This window comes from Trichosporon asahii (genome assembly GCF_000293215.1).
Source record: "Trichosporon asahii var. asahii CBS 2479 unplaced genomic scaffold scaffold00038, whole genome shotgun sequence".
Taxonomy (NCBI): domain Eukaryota; kingdom Fungi; phylum Basidiomycota; class Tremellomycetes; order Trichosporonales; family Trichosporonaceae; genus Trichosporon; species Trichosporon asahii.
In genome coordinates this window covers 345,859-366,126 of record NW_014040886.1, presented here as the reverse complement: position 1 = coordinate 366,126, position 20,268 = coordinate 345,859, and the positions used below count along the sequence as shown (strand labels likewise).

The window sequence follows — 20,268 nt, the reverse complement described above, 5'->3', positions numbered from 1 at the left end:
ATACCTGCCAACCTTTGACGCTCCTTGTCCCTGTAGCCTTCTTATGCACCTTTTTTGGACCCCTGCGATCTCTATTTCATGCATTCTAGTGCAGCTTGTGCAGCGCGACGGCGGCCGAGCCGAGCGCCCGGCGGATGTCCTGGTAGTCGACGTCGTGGGCTGCGTGTCAGTTTCGCGTTAGACTCAAGCAACTCACAGTCCTCGACCTCTCCCCAGCGCTCAATCTGGGACGCGACCTCGACGTGGCTCGCGAGCGCGGCCTCGTGGGCGGTGATACGGCCCTCAACGAGCGCGAGACCGATCACAAAGCTCTTCGTGGCGTACACGGCACGCTCCATGGCGGCGAGCTGGAACGGGTCCATGTCCTCGAGGATGTTGCGGAACTTGGCGATCGTCTCGGGCGTCTGCTCCGCGACACTGAAGCCCTCGGCCTCCTTCAGCGTGATTCCGTACTCGTCCTTGAGCCACTTGACGAGCGGCGCCCAGTGCTCCTCCTGTAGCCGCACGAGGGCAGCCGGGTGGTCGTCGGGGTAGCTGGTTGTCAGCTACGCGGATCTAGTAGGAAGCTCACCAGATGGTGTCAGTGTCAAGGTAGGCGAGGAGAGCGTCGATGACTCCCTCCTTGATCTTCGGGTCCTTCATGCCGTCGAGCGCTCGGGAGGCAAGCGAAGTCTGAGGTCGTCAGTTGTGGACGAATGAGTATAGCGAGGGCAACTCACAAGAGGAAGAGCGTACTGCTTCAGCACCTGGTCCTGGTTCTCCCACTCGGCCGCAATCATCATCGCGAGAAGCTGCCTCTCCTTCGGAATCACCATCTTGGCGCCCTCAGGCGTCTTGAGGTTGCGGTGGTCGAGCGTGACCGTGATGCCTGCTCGTTAGCTTTGGCTGGAATGGAACAGCTCACCGTCGTCCTCGGGCTTGACGCCGGCGTGCTTCCAGAAACGGCGAAGAGTCGCCTCGGCACCTGCGCATGTTAGCTTTCGCCAAGTCCAACTGTAGCTTACGGTTCGTCGGCGTCACGGCGGGGCCGGGGGTGTTCTCGGCGCGGAAGGCCGGGGTGGTGGAGAGCGCGCGGGCGGACAGGCGCACCCGGGGAGCGGAGAGGCGCGCGGGACCGGCAACGGCCTGACGCAGGAGCGAGCGGCTGAGAGAAGCCATGTTTTGTGAGATATGCGACTGAAGAACGGCTCTAGACTCGAAGTTCCGTCACTTTCTCTATCCCCTCCGCCTGGATCTCAGTACTTTGCCGCGACCTCCACTTTCGTTTCAACTTTCCGGCTCAGTCAGCAGCTCCGCACGCCGCCGCCGTGGCCTAATCTCATCTGATAATCTGGTCATTAGCGGAAGCAGATTCCGGCGGCGCTTCGCCTAATGGCTCTAAATGACTACGCCCAGCGCATCGAGTGACAGAACAACACAAAATCCAGAGCTCCGTCTTATCTCGCTTGCTCGACCTTCACTCAACGTTCACCTTCCCCGCACCTAGATACCCCAGAACGAAGGAGGACGACAGGGACTATGGACCCGTTCACCACCTTCGAGGGTGCGTCCCAGGTACGTCGACCACGAGAGCTGCCTGGTTGCTCCACTTCGAACCATCAGCTGATGATTCAGTACGGCGTCGATCAGGATGACACGACGTCCATGTACAGCGCTACCCCGAGCAACCTCACAGAGCAAATCATTGTCCCTCAGCGTACCACTGGACTAGAGCGCGGGATCGACGAGATCTCCCTCACTTCCCGCCCCGTGAACAACTTCGGAGAGGAGTACGACCGTGATGATGAGCCACCACTTGGCCACGGCGTTGAGCACGCGTGCAGGTGAGTTACCACAGGTTGAGGCAAGACTGACGGGCACAGCTACTGTGGAATCCACAGTCCCCAGAGTGTGGTCAAGGTAAGTTGCGATGGAGGTTGACCTAACGGATAGTGCGTCGCTTGCAACAAGTGGTTCTGCAACTCAAGAGGCAATACGAGTGCGTCGCACATCGTCAGTCACCTCGTCAAGGCGAAGCACAAGGAAGTTGTCCTACACAAGGACAGTCCTCTTGGAGACACCATTCTTGAATGTAAGCTCCTCTTCCATGAGACTAGCTGACATCTAAGGCTACAACTGCACGAACAAGAACGTCTTCATGCTCGGCTTCATTGCGGCGAAGAACGAGGCTGTCGTCGTGATTCTGTGTCGCCACCCGTGCGCCTCCACGACGACTTCGCGCGACATCAACTGGGATCCGTCAGAGTGGTCCGCCATTATCCACGACCGCTCCTTCCTCAGCTGGCTCGTCAAGGTCCCCTCTGAGGCGGAGCAGCTGCGCGCTCGACAGATCTCGATGGCGCAGATTGCCAAGCTCGAGGAGATGTGGCGCGACAACCCCAACGCGAAGCTCGAGGATGCTGAAGCTCAGGTGCCGGAGGAAGAGATGCACCCAATCCAACTCAAGTGAGTTGAATGCTCCTCCGTTTGAACTGACACCAGATATGAGGATGCGTACCAATATCAGAACATCCTTGGACCGCTGGTCAAGATCGAGGCCGACTACGACAAGCGCATGAAGGAGTCGCAGGGAGAGAGCGATATCAGTGTGCGCTGGGACATGGGTCTGAATCAGAAGCGCACTGCGTGGTTCACCATGCCGAAACTCGAGAGCGGAGAAGTGCGCTTGGCGGTCGGTGACGAGCTGCGCCTCAAACTCGTGGGCGCCAGCATGAAGGGGTGGGCGAACATGGGCAACAGCTCTGACAACTTATGGGAGGGCGTTGGCAGCGTCATCAAAGTTCCAGACAGTGAGCTGCGCAAACTGGAAGGTTTAGCTGACAGCAGATGTCGATGACTGGATTGTTCTGGAGATGAGACGATCAGACAACGTGCCCACCGACTGCAGGGAAGGCTTCGCCGTTGACTTTGTCTGGAAGGCGACCAGCTTCGACCGTATGCAGCAGGCCATGAAGACTTTCGCTATCGACGAAAAGAGTGTTTCGGGCTACATTGTAGGTTTTCGCGTTGAGCAGTTGCTAACCAATCCCAGTACCATAAGCTGCTTGGTCATGAGGTGGACCCGCAGGTCTTGCGCACACAGATGCCGAAGCGCTTCACTGCACCTGGCCTGCCCGAGCTCAACCACTCTCAGATGGCTGCCGTCAAGGCTGTCCTGCAGAAGCCGCTCAGTCTGATCCAAGGTCCGCCTGGTACCGGTAAGACTGTCACGTCGGCGTCGATCGTGTACCACCTCTCGAAGATGAACCCGGGACAGGTGCTTGTTTGTGCCCCGTCCAACGTCGCCGTCGACCATCTCGCCGAGAAGATTCACATGACCGGTCTCAAGGTTGTGCGTCTCACTGCCAAGTCGCGTGAGGCCGTCGACTCGCCTGTCAGCTACCTGACCCTTCACGAGCAGGTCGCTAAGAACGACACTCGACGTGAACTCCAGAAGCTTATCCAGCTCCGCAACGAGCTTGGAGAGCTGAGCCAGAGCGACGAGAGGAAGTACAAGTCGCTGGTCCGTGCTTGCGAGAAGGACATCCTCAACGCCGCCGACGTCATCTGCACGACCTGTGTGGGTGCTGGTGACCCCCGCCTGGCCAAGTTCAAGTTCAGGACCGTGCTTGTCGACGAGGCAACCCAGGCCGCCGAGCCCGAGGCCATGATCCCGCTCGTCATGGGATGCAAGCAGGCCGTTCTCGTCGGAGACCACCAGCAGCTTGGCCCCGTCATCATGAACAAGAAGGCTGCCCGTGCTGGTCTCTCGCAGTCGCTCTTCGAGCGTCTTGTCATCCTCGGCAACCGTCCAATCCGTCTGCAGGTGCAGTACCGTATGCACCCGTGTCTGTCGGAGTTCCCCTCGAACATGTTCTACGAGGGTACTCTGCAGAACGGTGTCACGGCGCCGGAGCGCCTGCGCAAGAACGTCGATTTCCCCTGGCCCGTTGCCGACACGCCGATGATGTTCCACCAGAACACTGGCACTGAGGAGATCTCGTCGAGCGGTACCTCGTTCGTGAACCGCACTGAAGCCGCCAATGTTGAGAAGATGGTGACCAAGTTCTTCAAGTCGGGCGTCCTTCCCTCGCAGATCGGTGTTATCACGCCATACGAGGGCCAGCGTTCGTTCATCGTCTCTTACATGCAGCTGCACGGCGCGCTCAAGAAGGATCTGTACAAGGAAGTCGAGGTTGCGAGCGTCGACGCGTTCCAGGGACGAGAGAAGGACTACATTATCCTGTCGTGTGTACGTTCGAACGAGCACCAGGGTATCGGTTTCCTGAACGACCCTCGCCGTCTCAACGTCGCGCTCACCCGTGCCAAGTACGGTGTCGTCATCCTCGGCAACCCGAAGGTTCTCAGCAAGGTAAGTTGCCACTAGGTCGTTCCAAACTGACATCAGCACCCTCTCTGGCTCTACCTTCTGACGCACTACAAGGAGAAGTCGTGCTTCGTTGAGGGCCCGCTCACGAACCTGCAGCCGAGCATGATGCAGTTCAGCAAGCCGCGCAAGACGCTGTCGCGCGCCATGGAGTCGTTCCGCCGTTTCGAGCCTCCCGCCAACGACTACGCCGAGAAGAGTGAGTTCTCCTATCCTTGCTTGTCTAACTGACATCAGACGCCCGCGGAGGCCCCGCTCCCAGCCGCTTCGACCCGGCATACTACCGCACGCACGACGCGATCTCCTACGTTCCTGCCGATGCGCAGAGCGTGGTGTCGCAGGCTCTCACGCAGAGCTTCCCGCTCGCCGCTCACCCGTACCCCGGCGCCGGACCCAGCGGACGCAAGTCGACGTACACCGGCTACGCGTCGTCGGTCATCTCGCAGCAGCCGGCCGACGGCGCGCCCGACCCACTCGGCACCGGCCACGCGCTGGCTCCCATGTCCTCGCGCGCGTCCAGTATTGCGTACTCCCAGTTCGACCGTCTGCCTCCCGGACCAGCGCTCGACAAGAAGCCGGCCGGCCTCGGCCAGCGCCGCCTGTCCATCGGCTCGATCACGCCGTCGGACGCCGTCTCCTCGTACGGATACAAGGCAGGTGACGACGACACGCAGTCCATTGCTCCCAGCCAGGCTGGCGTCACCGAGTTCTAACCGCACGCCTTCCTGGCGCTGGCACAGTTTCCAACGTATGAACTGGAAAGCTGCCGGCGTACATGCGAACCGAGCCAGAGGTGTGGCCGGGAGTAGCCCGAATCAGCATGATTCGGGCACGGCCACATCAGCATCGGCCTGCCTACAGAGGTCGGCGTTGCGCTGTGAGTAGAGCGCGGCCAGACAGTAGGCAACTAGGTTATACATCTGGGGCGCCGCGCGCGCCCCTGCTTATTAGATGCACATGCATGCCTCGGTTCTGGGCAAATTGTTCAGGTTGCAAGAAATGCCATGCGGATTGGGGGTATACTGATCTATCTAGGTCCGGAAGATGGAAGATGAAGGAGATGAAAGGAGGCAATCTTACAGTCAACTGCTAACTATATTCTAAAGCTGAAGCCCATGGAGCCCATGCGCCAGTCTAGTCTTATCCCCTTCCAGTCCACTTCTTGTACTCCTTTCCAATGAGCTCGTTGGCGACGAGGGTGATGATGGTATGCGGCGCGATGCGGAGGAAGTGCGCCGTCGTGCCCTTGTACCATCCGAGGACGCCCTCTGTCTTTGCCGTCTTCCAGAGACAGTCGAAGGGGTTGGTGTACAGCGCCCCCCTCCTCTTGCCCGTGACGGGGTCGACGATGATGGGCTGGTTGTACATGCGCGTGAGCACCGTGTCGGCAGGCTGCATGGCGGCGCACACGACGACGCCACTGACAGACGACGCGGCCATGTACATCCAAAAGCTGTTCGGATCGATGATGCCATAGTTGGAGAGCACCGTCTTGGTGTAGTTGTAGGAAGGGAGCTGGACGGCGGATCCACAGCACGTGCGCAGGATGGCGGCGGATACGCCGCGCCAGAGCCCGCGCACGCCGTCCGTCGCCACAATCTTCTGCATCGCGTCGTAGCTGTTGCGGTAGTAGTGCTGCGTGCCCACCGGCAGCGCGGGCGAGTAGGCCTGCATCCGCGCCTTGATCAGGAACAGCGGGCTGCCGAGACACGCCCCGATACAGCCCGTGATGGCGCCGGCCGTGATGGCAGTGCCGAAAATGACGTCGTCGGGGTTGCGGCCGATCGCTCGGTTCAAGACGTGACGCACCGGCTCGTAGAAGCCTGGGTGTTAGCTGGACGAACGCGGCAAAAATCAGCTGCACGCGAGCGAGCGAAGCTCGGGAAGTGAGGCGGAGGCTGGACAAAGCAGACAGTGGCGACCGGTTCAGAGAGCGCACAGGGAGCGGATAAGCAAGGACTTAACGACTCGACGAAGCTTCGGAGAACCCAGAGTCACTAGGACTTGTTGCTGCTGGTCTTGGAAGCTCGCCGGGTCGTCTTCCTCGTCTAGCGCTTCCCGTCGCCCATTGCGAGCAGTATCGCGTCCGCCATACCCACCCAACCCTTCTCAACCGCTTCGCCCGCTCGCTCGGTCGTTCAACGAGACTCACCAAGACGCGATCCATTCAGCAGGATCTGGTATCCATAAGCCGGGAACAGGCCACGCTGCAGGCCGCGGATACCCTCGTTCTTCCACGTCTTCTTGAACACGTCAAAGACGTTCTTGTACACCTTCTCCACATTCGCGTCCGCCTTGACCAGCTCGCCCTGCAGCTGCAGTCTCGTCTTCATCGTCTCGGCGACGTTGGCTGGGATGTTAGCTCTGCCACTATCTGAGCAGCTTGAGTTGTTGGGGACCGGCGACGGGCTCCGAGCCCGATCACAGCAGTGTGCTCGTTGAAGCTGATACTGCCTGTCTCCCGCAGAGCTTTCCAGAGCTCAGTCCGCCGAGTCCGGGAGTGGAAAGGAGAGGTGGACGGCAAGCCTCAGTCACGCGAACCTCTCCCCATACACAAGCGGTGGGCGGAGCACGTCAGCGCTCCTCGTACTCACTGACAGTGACGGCCGCACATCCCGCGAGACCACCAATCATGAAGCTCTCGGGGAGTGTGAGTGGGATACGAGGCTGGCCCGCGGCCATCTGCTCAGCCTTGGCAGCTGGTGGGGTTCCGCTCATCGTGTCGGTCGTCGTCCGTGGGTGGTCTAGTATTCTAAATGGAGGATATTGAATCTGGTGTGATCGTGTCGCCGCCGTGTCTGTCGGTCGGGGGGGTCGCAGGTGGCGCGCCTTTTTTGGGATATAGGTACAGGGAGAGAGGTGAGAGAGAGGAAGAAGGTGGAACGGAGAAGTCACCAGTGTTGCGCAAAGTCAGCCCAAAGGTGGTGGAGGAGCAGGCACGACCACTACTTTTGGCCGGACCTAGACGTACCGGGCCGGGGGTGCGGGCATGCGGGGGTGAGGATCGGCTGAGCGCTGGGCGTCAGTTTCAGGGGCGGGACCAAAGTTCGACTCGCGTAAATAGATATCGGTCCCTGTCCAGAGTAGCGCTGGGCCTATCAAGCCCCAGTTTATAGAGACCCGGTCAGTCACAATCCGCGGCTGGAGGACGGACATCGGGGCGACACTGCGCTGCGCGTCTGCGCCTCTGCGAGTCGGAGTGTCTGCCCAAGGTCTGCACCTGCGCAGACGCAGACGCAGATCTTCGCGTGCGCCGAGGCAATGCGCCGCACAGAGCATCACCGACGCATGGTGGGCTGCTGATAAGGTAGGCAGAGCCCATGCATATGCTTATGCTAAGATGGTCCGGCCGGGGTCACCGAGCGCGGAGGCGCTCATCGTCGGACATGAGCGATGATCGCGTAATGTGTGTCGTCGCGTGCGTCTTTCGCGTCGGCGCGAGCTCGATGTGCGTCGCCGTCATTGCGGATGGAATGGGCCACACGACACAGCATGCGGCGCCGCTGCTTACTCAAGAAGCCACGGGCGCTCGTTCCAGAAGGCGTCCTTGATGATGTCGTCGTTCAGGTACACGACTGGACCAGTCATGCCCTCGTACTTCTCTGCCTTCTTGGCCTTCTTCTCAAGCTTGCGTTGCCGCCGGGCTTCCTCGACACTGAGTTCGGCTTCTCCTTCGCCACCTTCTGTGTCTGCTGGCGTACTCGGGGCATCAGAGTCAGCGTCAGCCGTCGCCGTGGCGACACCGCACTTCGCCTTCGGCAGCGAACTCGGGTCAATGCGCACGAGCACGCTGCCCTTGCGGTAGAACGGGTCGATGTCGTTGTAGTTGATCCCAAACTCGGAGAAGAGCATCTCGTTCTTATCCTTCGAGTTCGTTCCCTGGGGTTAGCTGTTCTGTGCGAATATAACAGCTCATATCGACCCACCTGCAGCTCTTTGTTCGCCTCCCTAGGTGTCCGACCAGCCTTGACGAGCGCCCAGAAGCACGTGTTGTACAGGTTGTTGATGTGCGCTGGACGTTAGCTACGGGGCCCAACTTGTAGCTGCTGCGCCATGCCCCCCTACAACATGCAGGGAGCAGCGGCACACCAGGGCACACTCACTGTCAGCCTGTCGCCAGGCAAAGTAGTCCCGAATCTCCTTCTCGCCAGGGTACAGCACGACGCGGCTGTCGAATGTCGGGGGGTATCGCAGCCGGTCGTTCGGGAAGTACTCGGGCCAGTAGAACACGTACGCGGACGTGAACACGGAGCAGATGGCCGAGTTGATCTTGCTGGATGTCAGCTACTTCGGGAGCTCGCCAGCTCACCTTCTTCTCCGACCGTAGACGCCTGCTTGTCTCCGCATGAGGAATCTGGGGTCAGCTTCTGCTCGCAGTCTCAGAAGCTGGCAGGTACCTCTCCTCATTGCGACGGGCAGAATGTGGTGGGTGTGTGCCTGCCGATCATATCGTGGTAGGAGAGATCTGAAACTTTCCTCGTGTCCAGAGGGAAGACACCTGAACTCAGTGTACTCACGAGAACTCATCACTCTCGCCGAAACCAAGCACGACCTCCTCAAACTCGTCCATGACGGCCTTGGCGGCGCGGTTCATGAGGTCGAGCGCGCGACGGTCGTTCGGCTTCTCGAACTCCTGCACATCGGAGAATCTGTCGTCAGCTTCCGATGAGACGGACGGACAGCTCGAAGTGGAAGTGCTCGTACAATCGAGGGGGTTGATCGTCAACCTCCAGGGCGACTCCAGAAGGAGCCGAGGTGAAGGGGTTTGAAGCGACTTGGGAGAAAGAGAGGGGATGTCAGGAGGAGAATTGGTGACGACGGCGAAAGGCAGGCTACGGGGAAGGCAAGGAAGACACGACGACTCACTTGTGGAACCCGCGCCCATCGACGCGTACGATAATGTATGCGTTCGGCATGAGCGGGTCCGGGAGCTCGTAGCTCTTGACGTATTCGAAGCGAGACTTGGCCATGGTTGTCGATGTCCCTCTGTCGGTCTCTTCCCAAGTTCCTCTTCGACGTCGCAAGCTTGCCGGGCGATGTGCGGAGCGTATATCCAGCGTAAGGAAGGTCGATAGCAGGTGTAGATTGGCCGGAGTCGATCGGGATCCAAATATTTGGACAGCGACCAGACAGTCATGATATCACCCACGTGGAGTTTTCTCCCACGGTGGCCACTTCGGAGGACGGTCGAGGTAAAAGTCGGCTGGCAGCCAGGGGGTGCGCGGAAAACTGGGACTGATTATTTCGATTATTTGGCCTTGCTTGCGACCACATCTCGGACCACGACCCAGCTCGACGGCGACGACGACTACGACACCAAGCATCGCAGCGCAGGACACTGGAATTGCTCTCTCCATCTTGACTTGCACATAATACCACCCTTGCATCCTTGACCACATCTCGAGCATCTGATCGCCCGATCGTTTCGAACCTCCGCCCTCCCTCCTCTCCTCTCTCAACAGACCAACACCCCGATACCCAGCATGTCGGCCTTCCACTCTGCCCGCCCCGCTGTGCGACGAACGGCCACTGTCGCGCAGACGCGCGCTGCCTCGTCGGCGCACCCCGTCCCGCCCGTCCCGTGGGCGAGCAAGACGCACACGAAGAAGGCGCCCAAGATCCCGAACCCTCTCCCCGCCATCTTCCCTCAGAAGGTCGTGCTCTCCGACGGCTCGACGTTCATGCAGTGGACGACGGCGCCGACGCCGCAGATCAACCGCCTCACGCGCGACATTACCAACAACCCCCTCTGGTTCCCGGGCATGGAGGCGACGTCGCGCGACGGTATCATGGAGGGGCGTATTGGCAAGTTCCACCGCCGCTTTGCTGCCAACAATGCCGATCCTGAGAAGGACTCCAAGGTCGAGGACGGAGACAGCCCCGCAGAGGGACGGGCGAAGGAGAAGCAGAGCTTCCAGGACTCGGACCTTGCGTGGATGTCCGAGGGCGCCAAGGCGGAGAAGATCTCGACCAAGATGAAGCAGAGGCTCTCGATGAAGCAGAAGAGGAGCAAGAAGTAGGCGTAGGAGCCCCACAGTTCACAGCATCATTCGCATATGCACCGTTCTTAGATTCGCTGGTGAAGCATTGCTGATACATGACAAGACTAATTAGGATCGGGAGATGAGGGACCAAAATCGCCAAGGGGCGGTGGAGGTGGACAGGAAATCAACAGTGTTACGAGGTATGGTCACAGGAAGGGGCGCGGTAAAGACTGGAGATGATGAGAGCATTATTAATGCTCCTCCTTCTTCGGCGGAAGGACGTGGTCCGGGTCGCGGAAGTGCTCCGCCAGAAGCTTGTTCATCCTGCGCGCGGTTAGCACTTGTGCTCCAAGCTGAACTATTCCCAGCACTCACGTGAACATGTGCAGCTTGTCCGTGTGAAACACAGTCTTCATCTTGTCGTCGCACAGAATGTACCGCTTGTCGTTCGGGTCCTGCAGATCGTTCGCCTTGATGTAATCCCAGATCCGCTTCACCGTCTGCGGCCGCGAGAGCTTTGTCTCGTTCACAAACGCGGAGAGCGTGTCACTGAGATATGTTAGCCTTCGTCATTCCACCAACATGGTGACGCACCTCAGCAGCAGCTCCTTGTTGAACGCGCCTCCACCGCCGCCGCGCTTCTTCTTCGGCTGCTCCTCATCCGAGTCTGACGCGACCCGCTTCTTCGACACCTTCTTCTTAGGTGTCTTCTTCGGGGGCGCAGCCGCTCTCCGTCCCCGTGACCCGCGCATGGCAGCGTCGTACTCGGCCTGCAGCTGCGCGGCCATCGCCGCATCCGTCTGCTCATGCTTGGCCGACAGCGGCTCTGGTTGACTGCTCGCGGGCTCGGCCGACTCGGACTTGGCCGTCGGTTTCCGATCATCCTCGGACTCGTCTTCCTCTTCATTGTCCGCTGTTAACTCCTCGTAGATTTCGCCGATCTGTCGTCAGTTCGATCGGCGGTGGGCGAGGAGACAGTCGGAGTTTATGAATCCAAAAGCCACGTACCCGCTCGTCAATCAGCCCTCTGTGCTCCTTGATCGTATCCGCATCCTCTCCGCCAGCTATCAGCTGCTTGCGAACGGCCTTGGCCGAGCTGTCATGTCAGCTCAGCTGTCACAAAAGCAGCTTACACGGTGGATAAGTCAGACTGCTCCAGAATTCTCCGGATGCGCGGAATCAGGCCGTTGACATACTGCTTAGTTGCGTCAGTGGAAGAGCTAAGAGATGGCTATCGGCTAGAAGTCGGACGAGGTAGGCATGACATACCTGTGTGGTCATTTCGGATTACAGGGCTAAGTCTCGATGATGCAAACAACAATGGTCGAGAGAGGAGGAAGGTAGCATCCAGTGATACGAGCTGCGCGATGAGGGTGATCAGCGAAGCAAGCGAGTCGCTGATTCGAGGGGGATGCGAGCCGGTGGATGCTGTAGTGGAGAGGGGTGAGTAGGAGTGACAAGTGACGGTGTGTGGTTGACAGAGACCATGACGGAGATTGCGCCTTAGTGATGATGGCCTCCACCTGCTCCAGCCAAGTCCAGTGTAGTACGCGTGCCTGTATACCAGCGAAAGCGTGCCGGACAAGGTTTAGGATCGCGCCCTGCCTGCCTGCCTGCCTGCCTGGGTGAGGGGGATTTACTTCCGCCTCCACCCCGTGCCGCAGACCGTGTAGACCAGGAGCATGCATTCAGGGTTCCCGCGGTGTGCGGGATCGAGGGAAAGGAGGGACTGGAGATCGATTGCTGATGTGCTGGCTGCAGCGTGCCCAAAATCATCCATCTCCCTCCAACATTTTGACATCCCCCATCTCTTTCCACCCACGACACAGGCTAGCACACACACGCCAGCACCAGCCCCTCCTCACACCTGGGCCTCCCGTTGTGGCCTTCCCCGCTCGCACGCCTTCCTCCTCTTCTCACCTCATCTCGGCCATCCCTCCATCCCAGCCCAGCCTGGCTGGCCAGGAAGCCACCCCCGAACTGTAATTCAGCACATTCTCCCCCCTCCGACTTTTACCACACTCGTTTCCCCCTTCTCCTTCCTCACACTCGCCCATCATGAAGCCGCTGTCTTCCTCGGGCATCCTCCGGCGCATGCCCAGTGCCGGCTCCCTGCTGCTCGGCATTCTCGTCGGCCTCCTCGTCGCATCGGTGAGTGTTTAAGGAGTGGCGCGCGTGCTCGTGCACCTCATGTTACGCCACGCGCGTCACCCGACGGTCATCGCTCGTCTCCAAACTTTCCAGGCGCTCAGCGCTATGCGGAATGCGGGCTCCCATTGCTGAAACAGTGCTGTAGGATGTAGCTAACCCCAGTTCCTTCGGAGTAACGACACGCAGACAGAATGGCGCGGGCCGAGCGGGACGAAACTGCGACCGAACCACGTCACGGGCAACCGCCTGTCGCGGGCGAGTATCCAGCTCCCGAGCGCGAACAAGCGGTTGCGCATTCTTGAGCTCCTCGGTACGCTGAACGGACACTACACGACGGAGTGCACGCGAGATGCGCAGCCGATGTACGTCGACCAGGCGAAGCGGCGCTACCTCCCGCTCCGGGGGCACCGAAGCGGCTGGAGCGGATCGGGATGGATGAGCCGCATGCTGGGCGGCGGCGCAAAGGATGACCTCAGCATCGGCACTGGCGACTCGAAGCGCGAGATGATCCGGCGCGACCTGATGCCAGGCCCGCGCGACCAGCACAAATACTTCATTGCGATCAACCTGTACAACTCGTTTGACGTTATTCCCGACCTGTTCTCGACGCTGTTCAAGACGGCCGCCGTATTGGGCTACCACAACGTGTTTGTTTCGATCTACGAGAACGGTTCCAAAGACCAGACCAAGGCTCTGCTGCGCCTGTTTGACGCGCTCGCGCGCACCGTCGGGCTCCGCGTCACGATCCGCCAGTCGATGCGTACGCGCGGCGCCTTCAACCACCGTATCGAGTACCTGGCCGAGGTGCGTAACGCGGCGATGACGCCCTTGCACGAGCTGCGCGAGAACGAGGGCGAAGTGTTTGACACGATCGTGTTCATGAACGACATTCTGCCCTGCGTCGACGACCTGCTCGAGCTCATCTGGCAGTCGCGGCGGCAGAACGCAGGCATCACCTGCGCCGCAGACTACATGTACCACGACGAGATCGGCGCGCCGGTCTTCTACGACAACTGGGTCGCGCGCGACCTGAACGGCACGGCGCTCGAGAACGCGCCCTTCGAGCAGGTCTTCCACCACCCCGAGTCCAACAGCCGGTTCCAGCGGCACCTGCCCATCCAGGTGCAGAGCTGCTGGAACGGCGTCGCGATCCTGGACCCGGCGCCCTTCTACGAGCAACCTCATACGCGTTTCCGCATGGCAGACTTACTGAAGAAAGAGTGCTCCGCGTCGGAATGCTCGCTCATCTGCAACGACTACTGGGCCAAGGGGTACGGGCGCATCATCATGGTGCCGCGTGTCAAGCTCGCGTACGACCAGAAGGTGTACGACATTATCCACCCCCCGCGCAAGAATCTCACCAACATTCGCGGATACAAGCGGCTCGGCGGACGCCCCGACGATCCCAAGAACGACCCCCAGGACCGCACCTGGTACGGGCCTCATGACCGGCTCTTCGCCCCCGAGGAGGCCGAGGAGCTCGCCTTCCAGCCTGGGCCCGAGTATGTCTGGTGTTGGGGATGGGATGGGGCTGGTGACCTTGACGGGCCGGACGTGGACCCCATCTGGGAGCCGCAGAGCCCCATCTCGACCACGCCCGAGGCTGTTGAGATCAAGCACCACCGCGACCTCCCCTTCGTCAACCCCATCTAGACTTTAGCACCAACGTCACACGTTACACGTTATATACACCAACTTTCTCTCCCTCTTAGATATATGCATCAGTTCGAACATTTGACCACTTGCACATGCGGATCTAATGAATGCATCGGAATCTCGAAAAACATGCTCGCCATGCCTGTCCTGTCCTATCTGCAACTACTACTACTGAATACACGCGCTGCTTCGCACGTTGTTGTTTTGACGTCTACTCCGTGTGCCAGATACGCGCCAGGTCGTTCTCGTCCATGACCAGCGCCATCATGTCCGACGGCGCCTGCTCCATCATCCACTGCTGGTCGTTGCGGTACGCCGTGCGGCGCTGCTGGCCCTTCATCGCGGGGTCGCCGCTGATAACGATGACCTCCTGGCCCTCGCCGTCGGGCCGGACAGGCTGCAGATACTCGGCGGGGATCTCGAGCGTCTCGCTGCTGCCGCCGTCGAGCACGCGGCACACGACGCTCTCGTTGACCGTGCTCTCGATACCCATCTGCTGTCCGTCGTAGAAGCCACGCTGGAAGTGTCGCGGGTTGCGCGAGCCGGGACGCTGCGAAGGTCCGACCGTGACGAGCACGTTGCGGAAATCGAGCGCCCAATCCCACGGGATGCCCGAAGCGTTCGGCACACCAGCGGGTGCGGGGGCGAACGGCGTCGGCGCACCAAAGACAGCGGGCGTAGGGGCCGACAGGCCGGCGCCCGGCGTCGGAGCAGCGAAAACACCCGGGGTGGGCGCGCTAAGACCAGCACCAGGTGTCGGCGCAGAGTAGGGCGTGGGAGCGCTGAAGCCGCCAGCAGGAGCTGGGGTCGGGGCGCTGAGAGCGGCGCCAGGTGTGGGGGCGCTGAACGCAGCTCCGCCGTAAGCGCCTGGCGTAGGAGCAGAGATGGGTCGTGATGTTCCCGGGTCGTTGTAGGCAGCCGGCGTGGGAGCCGAAGCGTACGGGTTGGGCGTCTTGCCGCCACCGCCTCCAGACCACGACGGCGCAGGGGTGCGACCACCGTCTCCGCCATACTGCGGGGCAGGCGTCCTGCCACCGGCTCCTCCCCAGGCAGGCGTCTTGCCACCACCTCCGGCCCATCCAGGCGTCTTGCCACCACCGCCACTCCATCCGGGTGCGGGAGTCTTGCCACCGCCCGCTCCCCATCCCGGAGTCTTGCCTCCGCTGGAGGCGTACGGGTTGGGGGTCTTGCCGTAACCGGACGAGTATGGGTTCGGCGTCCGGCCAAACTGACCACCCGGAGTGGCGCCCCCGTACGGGTTGACAGTGCGGCCGCCACCATTGTACGTGTCGTAGCCACCACCGCCGCCTCCGTAGCCGCCGCGGCCGCCACCACCACCACCAGCACCGAAGTTACCGGTGTCGAGCGGGTATGTAGCACCCGTCTTGGGGTCCTTGCGCTTCAGGAAGGCAGTCTGGATCGTGATCGTCTTGTTGTTCGTGGCCAGTTCGACACGTGCCTCCGCAGCTCCGACAACGTCCTTGATTGTACCAAGGAGACCCTTGTACGTTCCACGGGTAACGACAACCGGAGTGTTGATAATCCTACGGTTACCTACCGACTGAGGCGGGGGCATCAGGTTCATCTGGTGGAGCTGAGCATTCAAAGCCGGGTTCTGCTTCGTGAGGTCGGTGCTCGCCTTGGGCGTGAGCGAGACGAGCGACGTCGCACGCGCAACGAAAACACCATTGTTCTCGGAGTACTCGCGGTTGTGCAGGAAGACGAAAATGGAGCGCGAGATGTTGATGACCTCTCCGCGGCGGTTCTCGCCATCGGTCTCCTTCATCTTGTCTCCGCAGCGGAGTTCGGCGCCGGTCGAGTCCGTCGCAACGGCGTAGCGGGCATTGTCTCGTCGCAGCGTGACCTCGTTCGTGCTGACCGTACGGTGCATACCGTTCTGGTCCAGGACGCGTAGCATACTGCCCTCAACCTTGGTAATGACACCAGCCGTGGTCGAGTCGAGCATGACCAGCTCATGGGGCTCGTACAGACCCTGCTGCTGGGTGACAGTGGCGGAGTCGCCGCTAGCGACGTCCGCCGCCTTGCGCACATCCTTCGAGAACACCTTGATCTCCTGCTGGCCCTGGTCCGACATGAGGGTCACGACCTCGCCATTGACATCGACGATCATACCCGACACGTTCGCGTTCTTGCCGTTCGTGATCTTGACGTGCTCACCAACGTCGAACTTCTTGCGCACCGAGCGGGCCGGGACTTCAACAGTCTGTCCGTGGATCTCGCCGCCGATAGCCTTGATCGAGATCGTATCGCCCTCAATCGTCTCGACCTTGCCGAGGATGCCCGTGAGCTCTCCCTCAAACACCTCAACCTGGTCACCCGGGGTGAGGAACGAGGCGCTGATGCTGCGGTTCGCATCAGCAATGGTCGACAGGTCAATGCGGCCCGTCGCATCCTCGCCGCTAAAGGTCGAGACCTCCTCGAGCGTGGGCTGAACGTCCTCGGTCGTGAGGAGAGCAATCTTCATGTCCTTGTAACAGAAGCCATCAATGTACTCGTCGCCGTCGAAAATGTGGCTATTGCCCTGCCCGTGTCGCACATTCTGCTTGCCATACACGCGGCGGACCTCCTCGTAGTTGAACAGCTTTTGCGGTGGCCGGAAGTTGCCACCAAGACCGCCCTTGCCGTTGCCGAGACGCTCCGTCTTCTTCTCTCTCGGCGTCATGTCGATACGGGGCACAAACTTGACACCAACAACACCAGAGGTGAGCTGGTCGATGTCGATGACCTGTGCCAAGTCGCCAGTGTGCTTTCCGCGCTTGAGACGGACCCACATGCCGGGAACAAGGTCGATCTCCTTCTTCTTGATGCGAAGAAGAGGGGCCATCTCCTCGATCGGCACGAGCTGGATGCCTCGGGAGAGGTACACACCGACAATGCCCTGCAACGCCGAGTTGACATCGGCAGACTGCCGGGCTTCGAGGTAGATCAGACCCGGGAGCGAGTCGCGGTAGAAGACGGAGATGACGGGGATGCCAGACTTGAACACCTTGCGGAAGATGGACGCAGTGATCGCACGCTCACGGCCGAGCTTCACGCGCACCTGCCACAGGCTCGGGTCCTCGACACCGGGCATGAGAAGACGCTGGGGAACCTGGTCACCCTCGGTGTTGTACCTGACCTGGCGCCTGTGTCGCTCCTTGATGCCCTGGAGAATCTCATCGATGTTCTCCTCCTCGTCGCGACGCATCTCGCGCTCGAGGTTACGATGGCGCATGCGGTCGGCGGGCGTCGAGTCGTCGCCGGCACCCTCCTCGATGAACTCGGCGACTGCCTGTCAGTTGTGGTCCCCGAACGTAAAACTCACCATCAGCATAGTTGTCCTCGTCATCCTCTTCCTCGTCGTCATCGTCGACCACGGCTTCGACATCGAGGAAGCGGTTGCCTCGTCGCTGCTTGGAGCGCTTCTTCGGTCTCCGGTCTGCGTGGTCAGCTACGGTCGACGCCTAGGAAAGCTTACCTCCTTCATCGTCGTCTTCGTCTTCCTCATCCTCCTCGTCATCATCGTCGTCGTGGCCACCGCCCTCTCCATCCTCATCTTCCTCGTCCTCATCTTCCTCATCCGGGTCCGGACGATGGCGTCGGTGGTGCGTCTCCTGCTGCTCCTCCTCCTCGTCCTCCTCTGAAGCCGTCAGTGAAACTCCTTTCTCAATTCTTACCGTCAGGGTCGACAACCCTTGGCTACTTGTCAGCTCTGCTCCTCTCGAAGTTGTTGTTGCAGCGGAACGGTGATCTCATCCTCGATCGGCAAGGGGTTGAACAGCTCGCTGCTTGCGAATGTCAGAAACTCACCCTTTTCCTGATGCGAACCTCGTCCTCGGACTTGACGGAGACGTCTGAGCGCTCGTCGTCAGACATGGTGGGCGATGTGGACAAAGGACGATGGATGGATTGCGGCGAAGATGACTGCACCAGCACCTGCCTGCACCAAGGGCGCTATTGACGATGTGCGGGCGGGCCTATTTTCCAATGCCTCGTGCTTCTACTGGCGTGCCTTCGCGTCCCAGCTAAGCGTCCCTTGGTGGCGATCTTTACGTAAACAGCCTCTTCACCCAGCACAATGCAATGAGGCAGAGAGGAGGCGATACAAGACAATGATGATGCATTGGGACAACAGATGAAGATACAATCACGGCCGCCAGACCTGGAAGTAACGCGGCGTATACACTTGACTCCAGCGCACGAGTTCGACAACACGCTCCTCGCCCAGCCAGCGGCGGTGCACCTCGTACACACGATTGAGCGACCCGATCTCCTCGACCAGCGGCATCGAGGCGGCAAGGAGGCCCAGGTGCGTCCGATCAGGGCCGAACTGAGCCGGTGCGTTTGCATGAAGCACATGCAAAGGGGCCCTCAGAAGAGCATCGCACTCCGTCAGTGTCTCATGCCGCGCTACACTGATGTACAGCTCGTTCAGTGTTGTGTTTTCGAGGATGGCGGTCAAAACCTCAGTCGACACCACGATATTCAAGAGGGCGAGTCTCGTCAGTGCTCCAAAGTTGACCTGCGCCATGAGCGAGTCAAGTGAGTGAGGCGGAAGAAGGTGCTGGCGTTGAATGGCGTCTCGCGACGCCGATATCGTGAGCTCAAGCGCCCGCAGCGACTCCGTGTGTCGGAGCACTGGCAGGTCAGCCGGCTCGATTACGATGCGTCGTGTTGGATGCCGGGGGTCATGCTTTCCTTCAAACGACAGTGAGAACGTGTGCAGGTGCTCGAGATCCGGCGCTGCAGACAGGTCGGTGAGACCCTGTGCGTCAGCTACGGAAACCACACTCTGTGAGCTCACAGAATGTGGAGGCGCATCTAGAACGAGCTCCTCCAGACCCGGTGCAGCGTCGAGAAGGTGAAACACGCCCGTTCTCGTTATCCGTGTGCGGCCGATGAGGGTGAACTTCTTCAGCAATCGCATATACGGCGCTATCCGAGCCATCCACTCGTCGTTTAAGAAGGGCACGCTCTGCGGTCAGCTATACGAGCTCCTGACTCAAAGCTACCTTGCAAATGATGCCCAGCCCACCGAGGCCGCCGATCGGACGTTGGTCCAGCGCCGCTGCAATCTCGAGCAGCGCCAAGCGGAACTGCTGGTCGGGCATCATGACTCTCAGTTCGCGAAGCGAACGCATGCGGCCAATCATATTCGGGTCAAAGTGCATCTGCGAGTGACCAGAGAGCTCAAGGGAGCGCAGTGCCGGTAGGTTTGTGATTGTTCGGAACAGCGCTGAGGTGAGAGAGCGATCGCGCTGCCATCAGCTAGAAGCCCAATTCCCGAAGCTCACTGTCCATACTAGCCGCTCGAGACCCTCCATGTCCCCGAGTGCCTTCTCAATCTTGTCCTCAAGGAGGACACGCTGCTCGCCCTGAATGTCGAGAGGGAAGAAGCGAATATCTAGGATCAGCTGAAGACCAGATCACGGCAGCTCACCAAGCGAGCGCACCTGCTTGCACAGTTCTGGGTCATTCGCCAGTGTCTCAAACAGCCCCAGAAGCTGTTGTCAGCTGGGTTCCGAGCGCACGACAGCCCACCTTCGGCTTCGGAGCCTCCTCCCCTGACTCGTCAGTTTATCATGCCGACTATCAACTCACATGGCCGCACCCACACGTCGCGGTATAGTCTCCGCCTCAGCATGTGGTTCCACTCCTTGCAGACTCGGCACATGCGCGCCATATCCTTTGGGTTCGTGATCTCTTCGAGCACAAGCGGTGCGAGGTCTGCGTACTCGAACACCTGCGACATCGGTGACACGCCGTTGGCGTCGACTTCCGGTAGCGGCATGGGTGGTGGTAACGGGATGATCTCCGGCGTCGGTGGACGAACTGGGGCGCTTGGTCCAGACGTCTTCCAATTCTTTGCTCGAAGAAACATCTTGTCCAACCCTAGCGGTCGGCGCGGTGCGTCCACCGTAGACGCGATCGAGCGCAACTCCTGCATCGGGTCTTCCTCCATGTCCATGGCTGGTGCTGTAGATCGAGCGATGGCTCGGGCGACTTTCCTTCTCTGTTCGTCAGCTCATGAAACCATTCCCTAGCTCACCTGTTCACAAGTATTGCTGCCGGCTTTCGCGCTCGTTCCACTAGCTTATGCATGACAAGAGT

General features: G+C 60.1%; 8 protein-coding genes across 8 annotated transcripts; 3 read left to right on the top strand and 5 right to left on the bottom strand.

Moving 5' to 3' along the window:
• Positions 1-85: 85 nt before the first annotated feature.
• On the bottom strand, positions 86-1,158 carry A1Q1_01019 (uncharacterized protein; the record flags this gene model as incomplete). Its single annotated transcript, XM_014325642.1, has 5 exons — positions 86-159; positions 197-417; positions 572-672; positions 720-868; positions 1,005-1,158. 5 exons carry the CDS (start codon positions 1,156-1,158, stop codon positions 86-88), a joined length of 699 nt encoding a protein of 232 aa, XP_014181117.1.
• Positions 1,159-1,518: 360 nt separating this feature from the next.
• On the top strand, positions 1,519-5,079 carry A1Q1_01018 (ATP dependent helicase; the record flags this gene model as incomplete). The annotated part of the gene is made up of 10 exons (XM_014325641.1): positions 1,519-1,554; positions 1,615-1,823; positions 1,881-1,899; positions 1,951-2,071; positions 2,109-2,410; positions 2,489-2,789; positions 2,827-2,993; positions 3,041-4,351; positions 4,466-4,565; positions 4,604-5,079. 10 exons carry the CDS (start codon positions 1,519-1,521, stop codon positions 5,077-5,079), a joined length of 3,042 nt encoding a protein of 1,013 aa, XP_014181116.1.
• Positions 5,080-5,506: 427 nt separating this feature from the next.
• On the bottom strand, positions 5,507-7,084 carry A1Q1_01017 (uncharacterized protein; the record flags this gene model as incomplete). The annotated part of the gene is made up of 3 exons (XM_014325640.1): positions 5,507-6,189; positions 6,519-6,716; positions 6,961-7,084. 3 exons carry the CDS (start codon positions 7,082-7,084, stop codon positions 5,507-5,509), a joined length of 1,005 nt encoding a protein of 334 aa, XP_014181115.1.
• A 789-nt stretch (positions 7,085-7,873) lies between these two features.
• A1Q1_01016 (tRNA guanylyltransferase) lies at positions 7,874-9,251 on the bottom strand (the record flags this gene model as incomplete). Its single annotated transcript, XM_014325639.1, has 4 exons — positions 7,874-8,245; positions 8,293-8,378; positions 8,470-8,639; positions 8,884-9,251. The coding sequence occupies 4 exons, from the start codon at positions 9,249-9,251 to the stop codon at positions 7,874-7,876; spliced, it is 996 nt and encodes a 331-aa protein (XP_014181114.1).
• A 598-nt stretch (positions 9,252-9,849) lies between these two features.
• Positions 9,850-10,386, top strand: A1Q1_01015 (uncharacterized protein; the record flags this gene model as incomplete). The annotated part of the gene is made up of 1 exon (XM_014325638.1): positions 9,850-10,386. One exon carries the CDS (start codon positions 9,850-9,852, stop codon positions 10,384-10,386), a length of 537 nt encoding a protein of 178 aa, XP_014181113.1.
• A 215-nt stretch (positions 10,387-10,601) lies between these two features.
• A1Q1_01014 (uncharacterized protein) lies at positions 10,602-11,631 on the bottom strand (the record flags this gene model as incomplete). Its single annotated transcript, XM_014325637.1, has 6 exons — positions 10,602-10,674; positions 10,726-10,899; positions 10,945-11,291; positions 11,359-11,446; positions 11,484-11,545; positions 11,620-11,631. The coding sequence occupies 6 exons, from the start codon at positions 11,629-11,631 to the stop codon at positions 10,602-10,604; spliced, it is 756 nt and encodes a 251-aa protein (XP_014181112.1).
• A 1,374-nt stretch (positions 11,632-13,005) lies between these two features.
• A1Q1_01013 (capsular associated protein) lies at positions 13,006-14,154 on the top strand (the record flags this gene model as incomplete). Its single annotated transcript, XM_014325636.1, has 1 exon — positions 13,006-14,154. The coding sequence occupies one exon, from the start codon at positions 13,006-13,008 to the stop codon at positions 14,152-14,154; it is 1,149 nt and encodes a 382-aa protein (XP_014181111.1).
• A 214-nt stretch (positions 14,155-14,368) lies between these two features.
• On the bottom strand, positions 14,369-20,125 carry A1Q1_01012 (uncharacterized protein; the record flags this gene model as incomplete). Its single annotated transcript, XM_014325635.1, has 9 exons — positions 14,369-17,445; positions 17,636-17,797; positions 18,412-18,900; positions 18,962-19,132; positions 19,193-19,328; positions 19,452-19,561; positions 19,611-19,624; positions 19,689-19,721; positions 19,773-20,125. The coding sequence occupies 9 exons, from the start codon at positions 20,123-20,125 to the stop codon at positions 14,369-14,371; spliced, it is 4,545 nt and encodes a 1,514-aa protein (XP_014181110.1).
• Positions 20,126-20,268: the final 143 nt, after the last annotated feature.